The sequence below is a fragment of the Rhinoderma darwinii genome, chromosome 3 (assembly GCF_050947455.1).
Source record: "Rhinoderma darwinii isolate aRhiDar2 chromosome 3, aRhiDar2.hap1, whole genome shotgun sequence".
Taxonomy (NCBI): Eukaryota; Metazoa; Chordata; class Amphibia; order Anura; family Rhinodermatidae; genus Rhinoderma; species Rhinoderma darwinii.
The window spans coordinates 256,833,872-256,851,998 of NC_134689.1; the positions used below are offsets into that span (position 1 = coordinate 256,833,872).

At 43.2% G+C, this 18,127-nt stretch overlaps 1 protein-coding gene across 1 annotated transcript in view; it reads right to left on the bottom strand.

Annotated features, from left to right (window-relative positions):
• Positions 1–18,127, bottom strand: part of LMAN1L (lectin, mannose binding 1 like) — a 101,998-nt gene that overhangs the window by 15,103 nt on the left and 68,768 nt on the right. Inside the window, exon 13 of the mRNA XM_075859426.1 lies at positions 9,077–9,198. Within this exon, the coding sequence (XP_075715541.1) occupies positions 9,077–9,198 (122 nt within the window). The remainder of the gene's footprint in view (positions 1–9,076; positions 9,199–18,127) is intronic.

The following is an 18,127-nucleotide window of genomic DNA, read 5'->3' on the forward strand; positions in this document are numbered from 1 at the left end:
GTTGGTAAAAGTAGTAATGCCTCATTGAAAATACTAGTCTTTTTGTCCCAAAGTTTCTCTGAGCTATTGTGACGTTTAGTACCTTCCAACATGGCGGAGGGGTCACTTGTGAGGGCCCTTAAAGGCTACGTAAACTTTTGAGCACATTTTTAAATATATATATATATGTATTTCAGGTAAGGAGCGGGGAGCAACTAGACAAGGATTGCTACCCAACTGCAAGAATATGACACGAGAAGAATTTTTGATAGCAGCTATAGGTCCAACAAAACCAAAAATTACCAACAGCATTGTGCAAACATATAATATACAGAAAATAGTCTTTTTTTTTTTTTATTATGTACAAAATTTCTTTAAATCTGAATCTTTACTAAAAGACCAGAATCCCTCACAGTTTTGATGCACTTTTTGTGTCAGTTTTTTTAGACAAACACAGAAGTGGACACAAAAGAAATGAGGTTCATCAGTCTTTTCTTCCTTTTGAATCCACTTCTGGCTTTGGCTCCAATCACTGACCCAAATTCGGCCACAAAAACTGCATCGTGTGAGTGTGTGTGTGTGTGTGTGTGTGTGTGTGTGTGTGTGTGTGTGTGTGTGTGTGTGTGTGTGTGTGTGTGTGTGTGTGTGTGTGTGTGTGTGTGTTTTAATTAACTCACCTCTTCAAAAAGGACACGAAACCCCTCTGTACAAATAGTTGTTTTTTTTACCATAGATGATGATCAAGTCCACGCACTGGCGTAGCTATAGGGGTCGCAGCGGTCGCAATTGCGACCGGGCCCCGAAGCCAGGGGGGCCCACGGCCCCCCGCACCACATCAATAAAAAGTTTCTATAGTAACTCGGGCCGCGGGCCCCTGTTACTATAGTAACATACTTTACTTACCTTCCTGGTTCCGGATCGCAGCGGAGGTCCTGACGTCACAGTGCTATGCCGCCGCGCACAGCAGCGAGACTACAGAACTCCCGCCGTGGCCGAAGAGGAAGGTAAGATTAGCCCTGACTGGCGGGGTCCGACTCCCGGGACCCGCCAATCAGCTGTTTTGAAGGGGCCGCAGCACTCGTACGAGAGCTGCTCCCCTTCATTCCTGTCACTTCATTCCGGTCACACTGTGAATCGGTGTCGGCGATTCACAGTATGGGCGAGTAGTGAAATGAAGGGGAAGCAGCTCTCGTACGAGTGCTGCGGCCCCTTCAAAACAGCTGATTTGCGGGTCCCGGGCGACACATCAGCTATTGATGGCCTATCCTGTGGATAGGCCATCAATGTTTAGGGACTGCACAACCCCTAAGCCTACGATGTAGCAGGCTTAGGGGGCCCATGAGACAGGATCACAGATTGTGTGATCCTGTCTGCTGGGCCCTGTATCTAAGCCAATCACATGGTAGGCTTAGATACATGGCCCATGCGTGATCCTGTCTGCTGGGCCCTGTATCTAAGCCTACCACACTGTAGGTTTAGATACAGGGCCCCAGCACACAGTAATCTTATACTGTATAAGATTACTGTCTGCTGGACCCTGTATCTAAGCCTACCTTGTGGTAGGCTTAGATACAGGGTCCCACAGACAGTATCACACATGGGCCCTGTATCTAAGCCTTAGGGTATGTGCACAGACACTAATTACGTCCGTAATTGACGGACGTATTTCGGCCGCAAGTACCGGACCGAACACAGTGCAGGGAGCCGGGCTCCTAGCATCATACTTATGTACGATGCTAGGAGTCCCTGGCTCGCTGCAGGACAACTGTCACGTACTGAAAACATGATTACAGTACGGGACAGTTGTCCTGCAGCGAGGCAGGGACTCCTAGCATCGTACATAAGTATGATGCTAGGAGCCCGGCTCCCTGCACTGTGTTCGGTCCGGGACTTGCGGCCGAAATACGTCCGTCAATTACGGACGTAATTAGTGTGTGTGCACATACCCTAACACATGTGTTACTAATCATTTTTTGTGTGTTTTCTTACAGGTTCGGTCGTTGGACTACGGCGGATTCCAGGACTACTTCGATGACAGCTTTTTTTTTTATTAATAAAATGGTTAATGAGGGTTGTGTGGGTTTTTTTTTATTTCAATAAAATATTTTTTCTATGTCTTTGTGTTTTTTTTTTTTAAACTATATTACTACCGCCTTAGTAATGGCCGCCGGCTGATTGACAGCATCCATTGCTAAGGCGGGGCTTAGTGTTAGCCGGTGCAGAGGCTAACACTAACCCCCTTTATTACCCCGATACCCACCGCCGCCAGGGGTGCTGGGAAGAGCCGGGTACCATCCAGTACCTGACAATCTGTAGTGATGGTCGGCCACTGGGGTGGCCGCAGGCTGGTATTATCAGGAGGGGAAAGGCCAAAAACAGTGGCCCTTCCCATCCTGGTAATGCTGCCTGCTGCTGCTTTATTGTATCTGGCTGGTTATGAAAATGGGGGGGACCCCACGTCATTTAAAAATAAAAAAATAATTGGAAAGAACGATGTCGGGTCCCCCCCAAATTTCATAACCAGCCAGATACAACACAGCAGCAGCAGGCAGTATTACCAGGGTGGTAGGTGCCACTGTTTTTGGCCTTCCCCAGCCTAATACTACCAGCCTGCGGCCACCCCGGTGCCTGCCCGTCACTACAGATGGTCGGGTACTGGTTTGTACCCGGCTCTTCCCAGTACCCCTGGTGGCGGTGGGTACCGGGGTAATAATGGGGGTTAGTGTAGCCTCTGCATCGGCTAACATTAAGCCTCGCCTTAGTAATGGAGGTTGTCAATCAGCCAGCGGCCATTACTAAGGCGGTGATAATAAAGTTTAAAAAGATACAAGCACATAGAAAAAACACAACCCTCATTAACCATTTTATTGAGAATAAAAAAAACGCCGTCATTGAAGTCCTCGAATCCGAAGTCCAACAACCGAACCTGTAAAAAAAACACAAACACAAAAATAATCAGTAACACATAAAGAAGCAAAATTATTATTCTTACCTATCCTGGGTCCAGCGCTGGAGCCGCAATGTCAGCGAGCGGGGCCCTGTATCTAATCCTATCATGTGTGATACAGTCTGCTGAGCTGTGTATCTAATCCAATGATGTATGATACTGTCTGCTGGGCCCTATATCTAATCCGATCATGTGTGATACAGTCTGCTGAGCCACTGTATCTAATCCTATCATGTGTGATACTGTCTGCTGAGCTGTGTATCTAATCCTATCATGTGTGATACTCTCTGCTGAGCCTTGTATCTAATCCTATCATGCGTGATACTGTCTGCTGAGCCACTGTATCTAATCCTATCATGTGTGGTACTGTCTGCTGAGCCACTGTATCTAATCCTATCATGTGTGGTACTGTCTGCTGAGCCACTGTATCTAATCCTATCATGTGTGATACTGTCTGCTGGGCCACTGTATCTAATCCTATCATGTGTGATACTGTCTGCTGAGCTGTGTATCTAATCCTATCATGTGTGATACTGCCTTCTGAGCCACTGTATCTAATCCTATCATGTGTGATACTGTCTGCTCAGCCACTGTATCTAATCCTATCCATAGTTTATAGGGTCGTAGTGCTATAGATATTCTATGCTGTCTCATATACACACTTTTTTTTGGGGGCGGACACATATGTATTGGGGCTATTTCCCGGACATTTTAAGCCCTGAGGGTATGTTCACACGGCAGCGTCCGTTACGGCTGAAATTACTGTGCTGTTTTCAGGAGAAAACAGCACCGTAATTTCAGCCGTAATGGCATGTGCAGGCGTCTTTCGCTGCGTCCATTACGGAAGTAACTGAAGCTGGTTTTCCATGGAGTCCATGGAAAACGGCTCCATTTACGTCTGAAGAAGTGACAGGCACTTTTTTACGCGCCACCTTTTGACAGCGACGCGTAAAAAAAAATGACCGTCGGCACAGAACATCATAAGACCCATTCAAATGAATGGGCAGATGTTTGCCGACGCTTTTGAGCCGCATTTTCGGACGTAATTCAATGCTAAAACGCCCGAATTACGTCCGTAAATAGTGTGTGTGAACCCAGCCTTAGTGACGCCCCGGCTGCTAGTGCTGCATTGTTGGGTCACTTAGGAGACCCAGCGATGCAGCTGAAAGCGGACCGTCGGCCATGAGAAGTTTGCGGGGGGGGGGGGGGCCCAGTAAGAATTTTTGCATCGGGCCCATGAGCCTCTAGCTACGCCCCTGAGTCCACGGTACAGTTTAGTATTGAAATATTTCCAGAGGCAGAGATATCCCATGAAAAATCTTTGACTAAATATTGTTACAGGAGGAAACTATTCTAATCCCATTTGTCACTCTTGCATTATTCAAAATACGGTGTAGTAATAGTTACAAGTTTATTCAAGCAAAAAAGATACTATGAACGTATAACCTTGTCTGATTGGGCTAAAACAACATGAAATGCTCCTCCGGGAGAGAGAACTAAATATATAAATATATATATATATATATATATATATATATATATATATATTAGCTACGGTGGGGCTTTTAGAGTTTGTATATATATACAAACTCTAAAAGCCCCACCGTAGCTAATAAGTCAGTACAAGGCCTCACGCACGTAGATCGTATGGCGGCACAAGGTGCTTCTGCGGTTTCTTATTATGGAGTCAGAGCCCCTTCAAGTGCCACAATATTCTCCCCTAAAAGGCAATTCTTCTAGGAGAGAATATCTCTCTGTATTACAGCATCGTGGTGGAACATGTTATGGTTTACGGAATTAGCGCGAAAAAAACCTGTGTGTGCCTCCATATTAAATTAATGATATAACATACGCCCAAAAATTTCTATGGGTGCTATATTACAGATCCATATCACATGAATCTGTAATAAGGTCGTGTGATTGAGACCTAGATTTATTAAATATAATGGTCATACTGGTTTAGGTTATTAAATGTTTTGCAAACAAAGTGAGAAATAAATTGTTCCTCTTCAACTAGAATTATTTATAGAAAAGTGTTAACGCCACAGCCCGAGATGAGGAATGACATGGAGAGACTGCAGCCTAGTTGCATTTCCTCGCCTCTGCTGTCAGTATAGTTCCAATCCAGCATATCTGTCTGTTTCCTAGGGATGCACTGTCTACCAATCTTTTATTACACTGTCTTTAAAGATGCATTTTAGTGTTTCTGACTGGAGAAATGGGTTGGGACTATTATTGGCATGTGAGTTATTGTTTTGCGTCATCAGGAGTATCTGATTCAGTAGAAGAAACTCGGAACTCAGTGAGTCACCATGTCCACATGACAGGCGCATAGTCTGAGGATGTAATGTTGTTATATTGGAAGTCCAATACAAAATAATAGTAAATGTGTGTATACAAGTTGGCGCTTGTAGTGAATGCACCCCATGTGTCCAAAAGTTGCAGATGGTGGAGATATTTTTAATTTCTGTGAAGATAGAAGAACATATAAAACCCATGCAGATGTTTCTCTTGGTTGGATTCAAACCCAGGACCCCAGTCCTACAAGGCAACAGTGCTAAACCCTTTGGGTTAAATGAAAAGTGAAAATCTCCTCCAATATTCTGGTAAAGGACGAAAGGTACAAAAATGGAGGATCTTGCAAGGCGCTGCTACGTGGCTCCCTCTCTCGGGCAGAGCCCACAGCGACTGTGGGCTCGGCCCGAGAGAGGGAGCCACGTAGCAGCGCCTTGCAAGATACTCCCTTTTTCTACCTTTCGTCCTTTACCTGATTAAGCGGTGACCGTATGGTTTACCGGTTTGGATCCCGGCAACAGAACTTGTGGATTTTCTTACAGATCACCTTTCCAATTACTTTATCCAAGTATTACCTGGGTGAGCATGGTATATTACCATCGGTAGTTTACCTAACCCGATTGACCTGCACTATGTGGCGCCGTGTTTTTTGTTTTTATTTCCTCCAATATTCTGCAAAGTCTTACATTATATTTTATTTTTAATTTGTTTCTGGTTCAGTTCCAATGTTCACTATGGTGAATCTACATTTATTCATATATATATATATTATGTTATCTGAATTCTAGTATAGTGTCTTGTGAGAAGACGGAATAGCCTGCTGGTTACATAGAGGAAAGTGGATTCTATAAAGCAGTAATACTGAAAAGTCATTAGAGGGGTTACAAAACTCATACTGGGACCACTAATAATAGTTTGAAGTGAACATTTGTTTGGCTTAGGCTGAATAATCAAAACACACATACGTATGTTGAGATCATTCTGTTTTGCCGTCTGTTCCCCCTAAAATCATGGTCTAGTTTATTTTCAGCTGTTTAAAAAAGAAAAACAGGAATAGGGAGAATAAATTATAAATGATTGGGAATTTTTGCCAATACAGGTTGTCAAAGCAATCTGTTATACTAAAAGATAAGCTGGACAAACACTTGAGGCAACTGTTGGCCGAACAGCTATTTCTCCCGTCTCCACCATAAACATACAAACTCGGTGGAGCGTGCATGTTCAATTCAATGAGCAGAGGGAATGAAGCCACTGCCAGACACCTCCCGCAGTGGTTTATCTTCCTTCGGGACAAAGATTTGGGTATGTTAAAATCGAACAGGCCCCATCTCTTTCCAACCGACATATGTGATTAAGGGGACCCCATACCCCTGAGATTGTCGGCCCGCTAAGCATGTGGCAAACTTTAACTTCATAATTCCCTATACATTAAATTGTGTGAAATTCTACAAATCCATAGTTGGTTGATGGTCGATGAAGACAGAAACCCATCGAGTTCATTCTATTACTTTCTTGCTTTGTTGATCCACCATTTGTTCTCAGGAAAAGGGAGGAATCCTTCCTGACCGCAAAAATGGCAATTACAAAACATTTCTAGGTCATTGACCCGTGTCTCACTTTCAGTGTTGATGATGAATCCGTCCTCCTTCTAGATACAGAATATGCCCCTTGTTATTGTTGAAACCCTGGATATAAAAAATATAATTGCCTGTCTCCTGGTGAATCATCATTGTTTATAGGGCTCACACGAATACCGATTTAACAAGCGCCTTGGGACAAACGCACTTTACAGGAAACTGTATAGTGCGAGCACTTGGAACCAATTCATTCAAACTATTTGGACATATTTTCAACATCTGTGTTTAAACCGTATCTGTCTCATCTATTTAATAAGGATGTCGACTTCTGAACCTTTTAAATCCTAATAGGACGTGTCCTGGAACATGAATTGCCTCGTACACGTATGTGTTTATTGTTTTATAGTGGTACAGTTATGGTAGGTATGATGTTGGCAGCAAATATAGAACTTTTTTTCACTTAGTATGTAGCACATTTGTCAACATAACCCAGGCACATAACCTTACATATAACCACATTAAATATTAACACTAATAGACAAAAGTATTGGGACACCTACCGGAGCTTTATTGACATCCCATTCTAAATCCATAGGCATGATTAGTCACTCCACAGAACACGTTTCCATTGCTCCAGAGTCCAATGGCGGCGTGCCATCAAACGCTTGGCATTGTGCTTGGTGATGCAAGGCTGGCATGCAGCTGCTTGGCCATGAAAACCCATGCTATGAAGCTCCTGGCGCACAGTTTTTGTGCGGATGTTAATATCAGAAGAAGATTGGAGTTCTGCAGTTACTGAATCAACAGAGCGTTGGTAACTTTTATGCACTATGCGCCTCAGCGCGACCCCGCTCTGTAACTTTATGAGGTCTGCCACTTCGTGGCTGAGTTGCTGTGGTTCCTAAACGCTTCCACTTTGCAATACCACTCACAGTAGATCGTGGAATATCTAGGATAGAAGAAATTTCACAAACTGACTTGTTGCAACGGTGGCATCCTATTACAGAACCACGCTGGAATTCAGTGTGGCAATGGGACTAAACGAAACACCGGAATTCAATGATTAAGAGGTGTGTCCCAATACATTTGGCCATAAAGTGGATATATTTTCCTGCCCAGCGTGGAAAGTTCTCGAAATCCTTCTTTAGTATATTATCTTCTGTGTTTATTTTCCTATATTTCTGTATCTGCAAATATGGAAATGTACTCTCTATGCCATCTACAATGTCATTAAACAGACAAGACCAAATAAAATAACTGTCTCTTCCCAGCTGAGTGCAGGACTAGGTCTGAAGAGGTTTTTAGTCTCTGTATGTGTACACCAATATTTTCATCCGCTGACATCAAAGAGATCTTAAAAGGATGAGGAATTGGAACAAATACAAAGTATATGGAAAGTTGTAGAACGATTCATAATGTAGGGATTAAGCGGTGTCGGCATATAACCAGAAAACTCCTTAAAGCCACATTAGTACATTTATCAATGTATAAGAATAATTACTATTATTTTACCTTTAGTATTATTTTATATTCGCAGTCTATGAATCAACTTTTTTTGTGGAGATTTAGCAAATGTTTTTGAAAAATGCTAAATATATTTACATTTTCTTGCCTAGTGTACATCTAGTTTACAACGTAAAGTACCTTTTTTCCAGGTAGCTGTGTTATCAATTCATTTTATTTTCCTTGAGTTAAATGCAATTTTGTTGACTATGACTAAAGGGCCTTTTACACTGGGCAATTATCGGGCAGACAAGTGTTCAATAAACTCTCGTTCCCGATAATTGCCCTGTGTAAACAGGGCAGCGATCAGCAGATAAATAAGCAAACGCTCGATCATCTACTGATCGTATCGTTTTAAAAAAACTGAAATATTATTGTTGTTGGCTGCACATCCCCGAGTAAACAGGGAGACGCGCCGCCAACATGATGATAATGTATGGGGACGAGAAATTGGAGTAACGAGTGCTCATCCCCAAACATAGCTCCTTGTGACAGGAACAAACGAGCGCCGATCAATGAGCTGTCTCGTTGATCGGCGCTCGTTGCACCGGCCAGTATTAGCCGGTGTAATATGGTCTGAAAGGTCTACCAACAGTCGTATAAGACGTAGCTGAAGCTGTTATGAAGGCCTAGGGTAATCGGGATCCCTTGAATCTTCTGCAGTGAGCCCCTTGTACTTATGGCCGGATTACGACTATTCAGATGATGTAATCACTAGGAAGTAAAGGAATAAAATCACTGTAGACCAAGGTATTTAGAGGTAAACCGAACTCACCTGTAGAACAGGAAAGCCACTGTGCATACACTCTGAAGAAAGAGAAATGTGAGGAAAACTCCACTGGACACACAGGAAGAGTGAGCATTGCTTGTGGGACATGGTGATGTATGTGAACTAGCCTAGAAGAATAAAAGCTGTTAATCTTCATACATTCAGAACACTATACAATTTATTCATTGTAGGTTTCTAATATAATCTAGACCAATAAATGACAAATTAATTGCCCTAAAGGGAACCTGTCAGCAATATGTAGGCAGAATTATTTAGGGACAGGTGCCCTGAACCTATTGAACAATGTTTTATTCTGAAGCGCTGTAGCTAGGGAGAGACCTGTCAATCATGCTGAGCTGCCTAGTTGACACTTCTTCTTGAGCATGGCTTAATACGGCTGCTTACTAGTGTTTACCTGTTTTCTCTAAAAGCCCACAGTGCATAAAGCAGCAGTAAAACATAGTTCAATAGGATTGGGGCACTTGCCACTAAATCATGCTACTTGTGGTTGGGGTAGCATGATCTTGTCAACAGGTTCCTTTAATTACAAAAGTAATATTTTCACTATCTCTCAATATAGTCGATAAGATTTCCACAAAACGTTAATATATCAGTTACTCTATACAGCAGATTCTCAGCATTATGTTCAAGAACTACAACTCTAAGTTTGCAAGGAGACGGCTTTAAAAATAAGTCAATGAGTTAAATAACTGTAGGCGGTCTGCTACTTTTTAGAAGACCGCAAAGGACATAAAATGAAAATTAGGGGCTACTAGGAAAGGGAACTGGCCAAGGAGAGTTAAGTGGCATCCAGGGCTACCCAGTATAAGAATCATGGATTTCGACTGCACAAACTGCCTAAAGTTACCGCAGGCTACACGACATTCGGCACCTTGAAGTCTGGGGGTCTTTTGTGAGGCGTACAAAAAGGCATGCAACATTGAGAAAAAGGGTGATTTTTAGAAGGGAGAGCCGAGGAAGGGCAGACTAACTTTAAGAAAGTGATGAAATCTCCCTGCCATCTTGCATTTCTACTTATTTCTAACAGTATTTATAAGGTTTGTATTGCAACATTTTACAATCATTTTTTTGTAACATTATTATACCGTACCATTTTCATTAACGCGATTCAATCATAAAGAAAAATAAATAAATACACTCTATCCGTCTATCACTGGACGGCATAATTTAATATATTTAATACGAGTTTTCTTTCCCCGCCATATTAGTTCATTTACTATTGATTCCAGCATGTTAAAAATCTTACCTGGAACCCAAACTGGGGAATTGCCAACTATATGCAAAACCATAGGAAGTATAACCATTTTTATCAGGGTAATCCCCGAGGCCCTGGACAGAGGGAGACAATTCCAAGGCCTTACCTTACTTCTTAAAGTACCCATTAGGGGGAGAATATTTAAAGATGTATAATCCTCAATTAAAAATAAAATACTCAAATAGCAAATATGATCCACAATTTGGAGATCTCTCTGCACTTGATTGACTGAATCTACACTTGAGAAGCCGAGGAATATTGATTTGGAACAGTTTATCTGGATGCCCAACAGGGCCCCAAACTCCTGATACACACAAATGAAATTCTCCACATCCGACGATTGCCTAATATACGTCAGGAGCATACAATGAAAATTTTTGCTCCTCACCCCTGAACAGAAACCCCCTGATATAAGGTTCTGCCCTTATCTTTAACGCAAGACATTAAATAACAACTGCAAATAAAAAGGGGATAAAAGGACATCCCTGTCGGGTACCTCTGGCTAATACAAGAAAAGGTGAATTTATCTTACTCACATCCACCTGAGCCCTGGGAGTCTTATACAAGAGCTTAATCCAGGAGACCAAATTTTCCCCAAACCTCTGGAGAATTTCCCACAAAAACTCCCAGTTGACCGAATCAAACGCCCTTACTGAATCCGTTGGGAGAAGTCCTCCTTCCAACACATAATTGTCTCCATATTGCAAATTAGTAAAAACTTTACGCAAATTGTAGTTGATCGCTTTTCCTGGAATAAATCCTGTCTGGTCTGTATGTATAATATTCCCAATAACAGAGGGCAACCGATTTGCCAGGACCTTCGCTACCAATTTCATTTCACAGTTTAGGAGAGAAATCGGACGATAGGACGATACAAGAAGCGGTTCTTTGTCTTCCTTCAAAATTACCTGCCACTCTCCTAGCTTGACGTCTCTCACCTAGATTATACAACACGACCTTACCTAAACTGAGGTTCTGTGATGGGTCCCTATCCTAAAACCACAAAAGAGGCTGAGCGAATTTCACTCCTATTACAGACTATACGATACACCCCCTTCTTTTACAGAATCTAACGCAGACTCTTTCCTCCTACATGCACTCCGAAACATCTAACGCAATCTGAGAAAGATAAAATGGACTCTGCGTTTACACAGGAAGAAATAAATGAGGCGATCACATCCCTCCCCCCTAACAAGGCCCATGGGCCAGATGGCTTTACCTTAGCATATTATAAAAAAATCTAGAGACATCCTAGCGCCCCATTTGACAAGCCTTTTTAACGCTTACAGAGTGGGTATCCCTTGTCACGATGCGGGGTGTGGACCCACTGGGCCGTACCGCGTAGCGGAGATGGCAGCTGGCCAAACCGGAAGGTACACAGTTCAATGGTTCAGCGAGAGTACCTGAGGCAATCGTAGGCAGTGGCGAGGCGGACACGTCCAGAACCAGGCGGTGGGAAGTCGTTCGGTGAGGCGTAGCAGGGTAGCGTAGACTGTAGCACAGCACGGCAGGAGCACTAGGTAGCACGGAAACAGGATACGGGATACGGAATACAGGAGCAAGGTACACTGGGAGGCTGGAAGACACTGGGAGACCATGAGCAATACGAACAATGGGAAAACTAACAACGCTCTGGCAAAGGGCAAGAGGGCAGAGCTCTTTTTATAGCCCAGGGCATCCTGGGCCAGATTGCAGTTTTTCGCAAAACGCGCGCACTTGCCCTTTAAGGCCGTGCACGCGCGGGCGCGCGCACCCGCCGGAGACACTCGGAACCCGGAAGAGAGTGCCGGCGCCTGACTGGGGGACGACGCTGCAGGCAGGTAAGCTGTACATGGCCACGGCCGTCGGGGTTAACGACCGATCGACGGGCCGTGGCCATAGACGTTACATCCCTGTTGCACACACAGCTGATATGGCCTATATACACAAGATCATACGGATGTTGCGAACTACAGGCCCATTTCGCTTATCAATGTGGACCATGAAATAATGACAAAAATACTGGCAACACGTTTGAATACTTTTATTTTGGCTTATATACACAAAGACCACGCTGGTTTTACTCCACTTAAACAAACGTGATCAGACCAGACGAGCGATAGACATCATTACAGCAAAACATTCCAAATGGGATGGGAAAGGTCCCTGCCAGGGTGTGTTGCTGGGTCTTGATCTTCAGAAGGCCTTTGATTCTCTCTCCTGGGACTATTTGTTCTACATACTTATTCATATGGGATTTGGGCATAACTTTCTTAACCTGTTACAGGGATTGTACTCTTCTCCTAAAGCACAAATATGTACCAAGGGATATCCTATCCTCATTCCATATTAAAAGAGGAACGCTACAGGGATGCCCTCTCTCCTCAACCCTCTTTGCAATAGTGATGGAACCGGTGATGAACCTTTTTAGACAAAACCAAAACATAAAGGGCATTACGATGGGTCCAATTGAACATAAATGCGCGCTATTTGCGGATGACATCCTGCTGTTTAGAGTCTCCTCTTACCTCATTACTCAATTTATTCCATACTTTAACCCCTTTGCGCTCAGCGACGTAATATTCCGTCGCGCCGACCGCCCCGTTCGCGCTTAGCGACGGAATATTACATCACAGGGAAAATGCATCGCCATTTTCCACCGGCGCGTGCACGAGCTGTGACAGCTGCTGTTTCCGACCGCAGGCTATCACAGCTCAATACGCTGGGACCTGTCGCGATGGTCCCGCCTCCACGATCGCCACTATTGGTCTGTCAGTGAATAACTGTCCAATAGTGGCGATCGGTCTCTTCACTTCCTCTCCCTGACATCACATCCTGCCACACCCGCCCTGAACGCCTCTGTTGGAGATAGCGAGGCGTTCAAAGCAGAGAGAAAAAAAGAGTGAAAAAAACACTTTTTTCTGCTTCCCACCTCCCCAATCCACTACCCAGTCCTGTACCCTTCCTCCTTGTGTTCCCCCCACGTTTTTGGTCAGTGATCTCCTATCACTGACCACTTCTTAGTCTTCAAGACCAATTTCTTGGTCCCTGGGGATTATTTTTTTCTTTTTTTTCTTTATAAAACAAAAAAATATATAAAAATTAAATAAAATAAAAAAACTGTTAATTTAGACAATTTAACTGGTTAGTTTAGTATTAGGGTTAGTGTCAGGGAACTGTCAAAAAGCGTAGTTAGGTATAGTGTCAGGGAATTTAGCGTCAGGAATCCATCACCGTAGTTAGATCTAGTGTTAGGGGTCCATCACCGTAGTTAGGTTTAGTGTCAGGGAAACTCGGAATAATCTAGATAGGTTTAGTGTCAGGCACCCGTCACCGTAGTTAGTTTTAGTGTTAGGGAAGCCTGGAATAATCTAGTTAGGTTTAGTGTCAGGGATAAGTCGCCGTAGTTGGATTTAGTCTCAGGGAAGTTCAAATAAAATCTAGTTAGGTTTAGTGATAGGAACCCTCGCCCAAGTTAGGTTTAGTCTCAGGGAAGCCCACTCGTTCTATAAAAACACTAATTTTTTGGGCTGGTTTAGGTGGGAAGCAATCAAACATGTCCCAACAGACATTTAGTGCCGAAGAGGGATATTAATTTCTTCCCTCCAACTCAGAGTTGTCGGATGGTGAGACTCGGTTTTATTTATCCACCTCCTCATCCAGTAATGAAGAAGAGGAACCCCCTAGGAGACGCCCCAGGACCACCACTGCAGTTGAAGCCAAGCGAAATGACCCCGCCGCAGTTCAAGTCCCCGAGCGAAGTGACTCCATTTGGACCCCCACACCAGACATTTACGAACCCCAAATCCCAGAGTACATGGGCAGCTCAGGGATAAAATTTAATACGGCAGGGCTCAGTGAAATTGACTTTTTCAAGTTCTTCTTCACTGATGACTTTATAAATCTTATGGTCTCCCAGACGAATTTATATGCCCAACAGTATATTACGAAGAACCCCACATCATTTTATGACCAATCCCACAGGTGGACCCCTGTAGATGCAGCAGAGTTGGGCAAGTTCTGGGCACTTGACTTGAACAAGGGGCTTCTGAAAAAGCCGTCCATTAGAACCTACTGGAGCACGGACATCTTATACCACACCCCGATGTACCGTATGGCCATGTCCAGGATGTGTTATGAGGCAATACTTCGCTTCTTACATTATACGGATAATGAGCAGTGCCCACCCCGAGATGACCCCAGTTTTGACCGTTTGTACAAACAGAGACCCCTATTAGAACATTTCAGTGCCCGGTTTGCCCAAGCATACACCCCCGAGAAGTGTATTTCTGTCGATGAGTCCCTGGTCCATTTTAAAGGGAGGCTTCAATTCTGCCAGTACCTGCCGAGTAAGAGGGCAAGGTATAGCGTGAAGATGTATAAGCTGTGCGAGAGTGCATCAGGGTATACGTACAAATTTAGGATATATGAAGGGAAGGACAGCAGTATTCAGCCCCCAGAATGCCCCCCCTTACTGGGAATTAATGCAAAAATTGTGTGGGATTTGGTGCACCCACTGCTGGACCAGGGTTACTAGACCACCTCTACCTGGATAATTTTTATACCAGTGTCCCACTCAAGTGCCTTGCTTCCAGAAGTACTGTAACATGTGGCACTGCTTGAAAAAATCTGAGCGGCCTCCCTAAGACTCTGCTTGGGCAAACACTCAGAAGGGGTGAGAGCAGGGCACATTCTAGCAGCAACATATTGTGTGTCAAGTACAAGGACAAGAGAGATGTCCTTGTATTGACAACAATACATGGCCACACCAGTACCCATGTAACTGTATGAGGTACCAGTACAGAGACTCTCAAACCAGACTGCATCCTGGACTACAATAGGTACATTGGAGGGGTTGACTTGTCAGATCAAGTCCTGAAGCCCTACAGCGCCATGCTGTGTGGTATAAGAAGCTGGCCATGCACATCATACAGATGGCATTGTACAATGCGTACGTGCTACGTCGATGTGCAGGCCAGAGGGGAACTTTCCTGGAATTTCAAGAGGTGGTTATCAAGAACCTAATCTTTAGGGACCAAGAAGAGGGAGAACCCAGTACTTCTGGAAGCGAGGCAACACGCATCGTACCAGGGCAAAACTTTCCAGGAGAAGTTCCCCAAACTGGCAAGAAGGGAAAAAGTAAAAAGAGGTGCAGAGTCTGCTCAAAGAGGGGGATAAGGAAGGACACAATATACCAATGCGACACGTGTCCCGAAAAACCAGGGCTCTGTATGAAAGATTGGTTTAGAATTTATCATACATCCCTTAATTTTTAATTTACCCTGATGCACTCCGAACAGCTTATCCCCCTCATCTTTCCCTTCTGAGCCCTGCCGTGTGCCCAGGCAGCTGATAACAGCCACATGTAGGGTATTGCCGTACCCGGGAGAACCCACATTACAGCTTATGGGGTGTATATCTCCGGTGGTACATGCTGGGCACACTATATCTGACACTGACATGCCATATATATATATAGAAAATTGCAAATCTCACTCTGCACCATCTGCTGTGCATTATCTTTTACACAGTACCTGTGGGGTCAAAATGCTCACTACACCTCTAGATGAATGTCTTAAGGGGTGTCGTTTTTAAAATAGGGTCACTTCTCGGGGGTTTCAATTGTATTGGTACCTCAGGGGCTTCTGCATACATGACTTAGCACCAGAAAAGCTTCAGTAGCCCAAATGGTGGTCCTTTCCTTCTGAGCCCTCCCATGGGCCCAAACGGCAGTTTATCACCACAAATAGGGTATTGCCGCACTAAGGACAAATTGGGCAACAAAATGGGGTATTTTGTTCCCTGTGAAAATAAGAAATTTTGATCAAAAATGACATCTTATTGGAAAAAATTTCATTTTTTTAATTTCACAGCCCAATTCAAATAGGTGCTGTGAAAAAACTGTGTGGTCAAAATGATAACAACAACCATAAACGAATTCCTTGAGGGGTGTAGTTTCCAAAATGGGGTCACTTATGGTGGGTTTCCATGGCTTTGATACCTCAACACCTCTTCAAACCTGGCATGCTGCCTAAAATATATTCTAATAAAAAAGAGGCCTCAAAATGCACTAGGTGCTTCTTTGCTACTAGGGCTTGTGTTTTAGTCCACGAGAACACTAGAGCCACATGTGGGACATTTCTAAAAACTGCCGAATCTGGACAAGACATATTTAGTAGTATTTTTCTGGTAAAACCTGTTACAGAAAAAAATTTGAATAAAATTGAAATTCAGCAAGAAAAATGAAATTTGCAAATTTCACCTCCACTTTGCTTTAATTCCTGTGAAACGCCTGAAGGGTTAAAAATTCTAAATGCGGTTTTGAATACTTTTAGGGGTCTAGTTTTTAAAATGGGGTGTTTTATGGGGGTTTCTAATACATAGGCCCCTCAAAGACACTTCAGAACTGAACAGGTACCTTAAAAAAAGGCTTTTGAAATTTTCTTAAAAATATGAGAAATTCCTATTTATGGTCTAAGCCTTGTAACGTCCAAGAAAAATAAAAGAAATTTAAAAAAAAACGATGCCAATCTAAAGTAGACATATGGGAAATGTGAACTAGTAACTATTTTGGGTGGTATAACAGTCTGTTTTACAAGCAGATGCATTTAAATTCTGAAAAATGCTGTTTTATTCAAAATTTTCTCAAAATTTTGCAATTTTTCACCAATGAACGCTGAATATATCGACCAAATTTTACCACGAACATGAAGCCCAATGTGTCACGAGAAAACAATCTCAGAATCGCTTGGATAGGTTTAAGCATTCCGACGTTATTACTACATAAAGTGAAATATGTCAGATTTGAAAAATGGGCTCTGAGCCTTAAGGCCAAAACAAGGGTGCGCCCCTAAGGGGTTAAACCACTTTAGTAAGTTGTCTGGGTTGATAGTAAATAACCATAAATCTGTGGCGTTGAATTTGGGCTTATCAGATAGGTTGATAAAACTCCTTAAACTTAATTTTGATTTTCAATGGCCACTAATTCCATCACTTACCTGGGAATTAAATTGATGTCCTCCATATATACTGTCTATAAAGCAAACTGTCCTCCCAAGCTTAGAAAGTTGGAGGCAGACTTACAATCGTGGTCGCATTACTCGCTATCTTGGTTTGGCAGAATAGCTGCAATAAAAATGACGGTTGCCTAAAATCTTATATCTTTTTCAAACCTTACATATAAGGATTATTACCAAAGATATATTGGCTCTACAATCACATATTGTGTCTTTCATATGGGGCAATAAAAGTTCCAGAATAGTGAAAAAAACAATGTATACCCTGCAGATCTCTGGGGGACTGGGGGTACCACGCCTTCTACACTATTTCCATGCTGCATGTCTAGTACAAATGACAGACATTTATCTAAGTCCCACTTCCCCCAATGGGTACAGATTGAAGCCACCCTTTCCCTCTTGAAACAATTCTTTGGCTTCGACCTCAGAATAGGCCTACAATACTGGCTCCTGTCCTTTCTCAGATGCTGGCTCTGTGGGACACCCGATTGAAGGTACATAAATGTGTCTCTCCTCCTGCACCGCTAACCACTATTTGTTATAACCCTGATTTTCCACCAGGCCTTCAGCCGGTAGCCTTTCAGTGGTGGATTAACAAAAGCTTCTACAGAATTAAGGACTTTTTTTGAGTGGCGACATGAGGTCCTTAGAATATTGTCAGCAGTCTCATGCACTCTCTTTATCTGAAGTCTAGTGATACCAACAGATTAGACACTTCCTCCAAGCCTGGAAATCCAATCATGACGATATTTCTACTATGACACCCTTAGAAAGGTTATGTTGGAC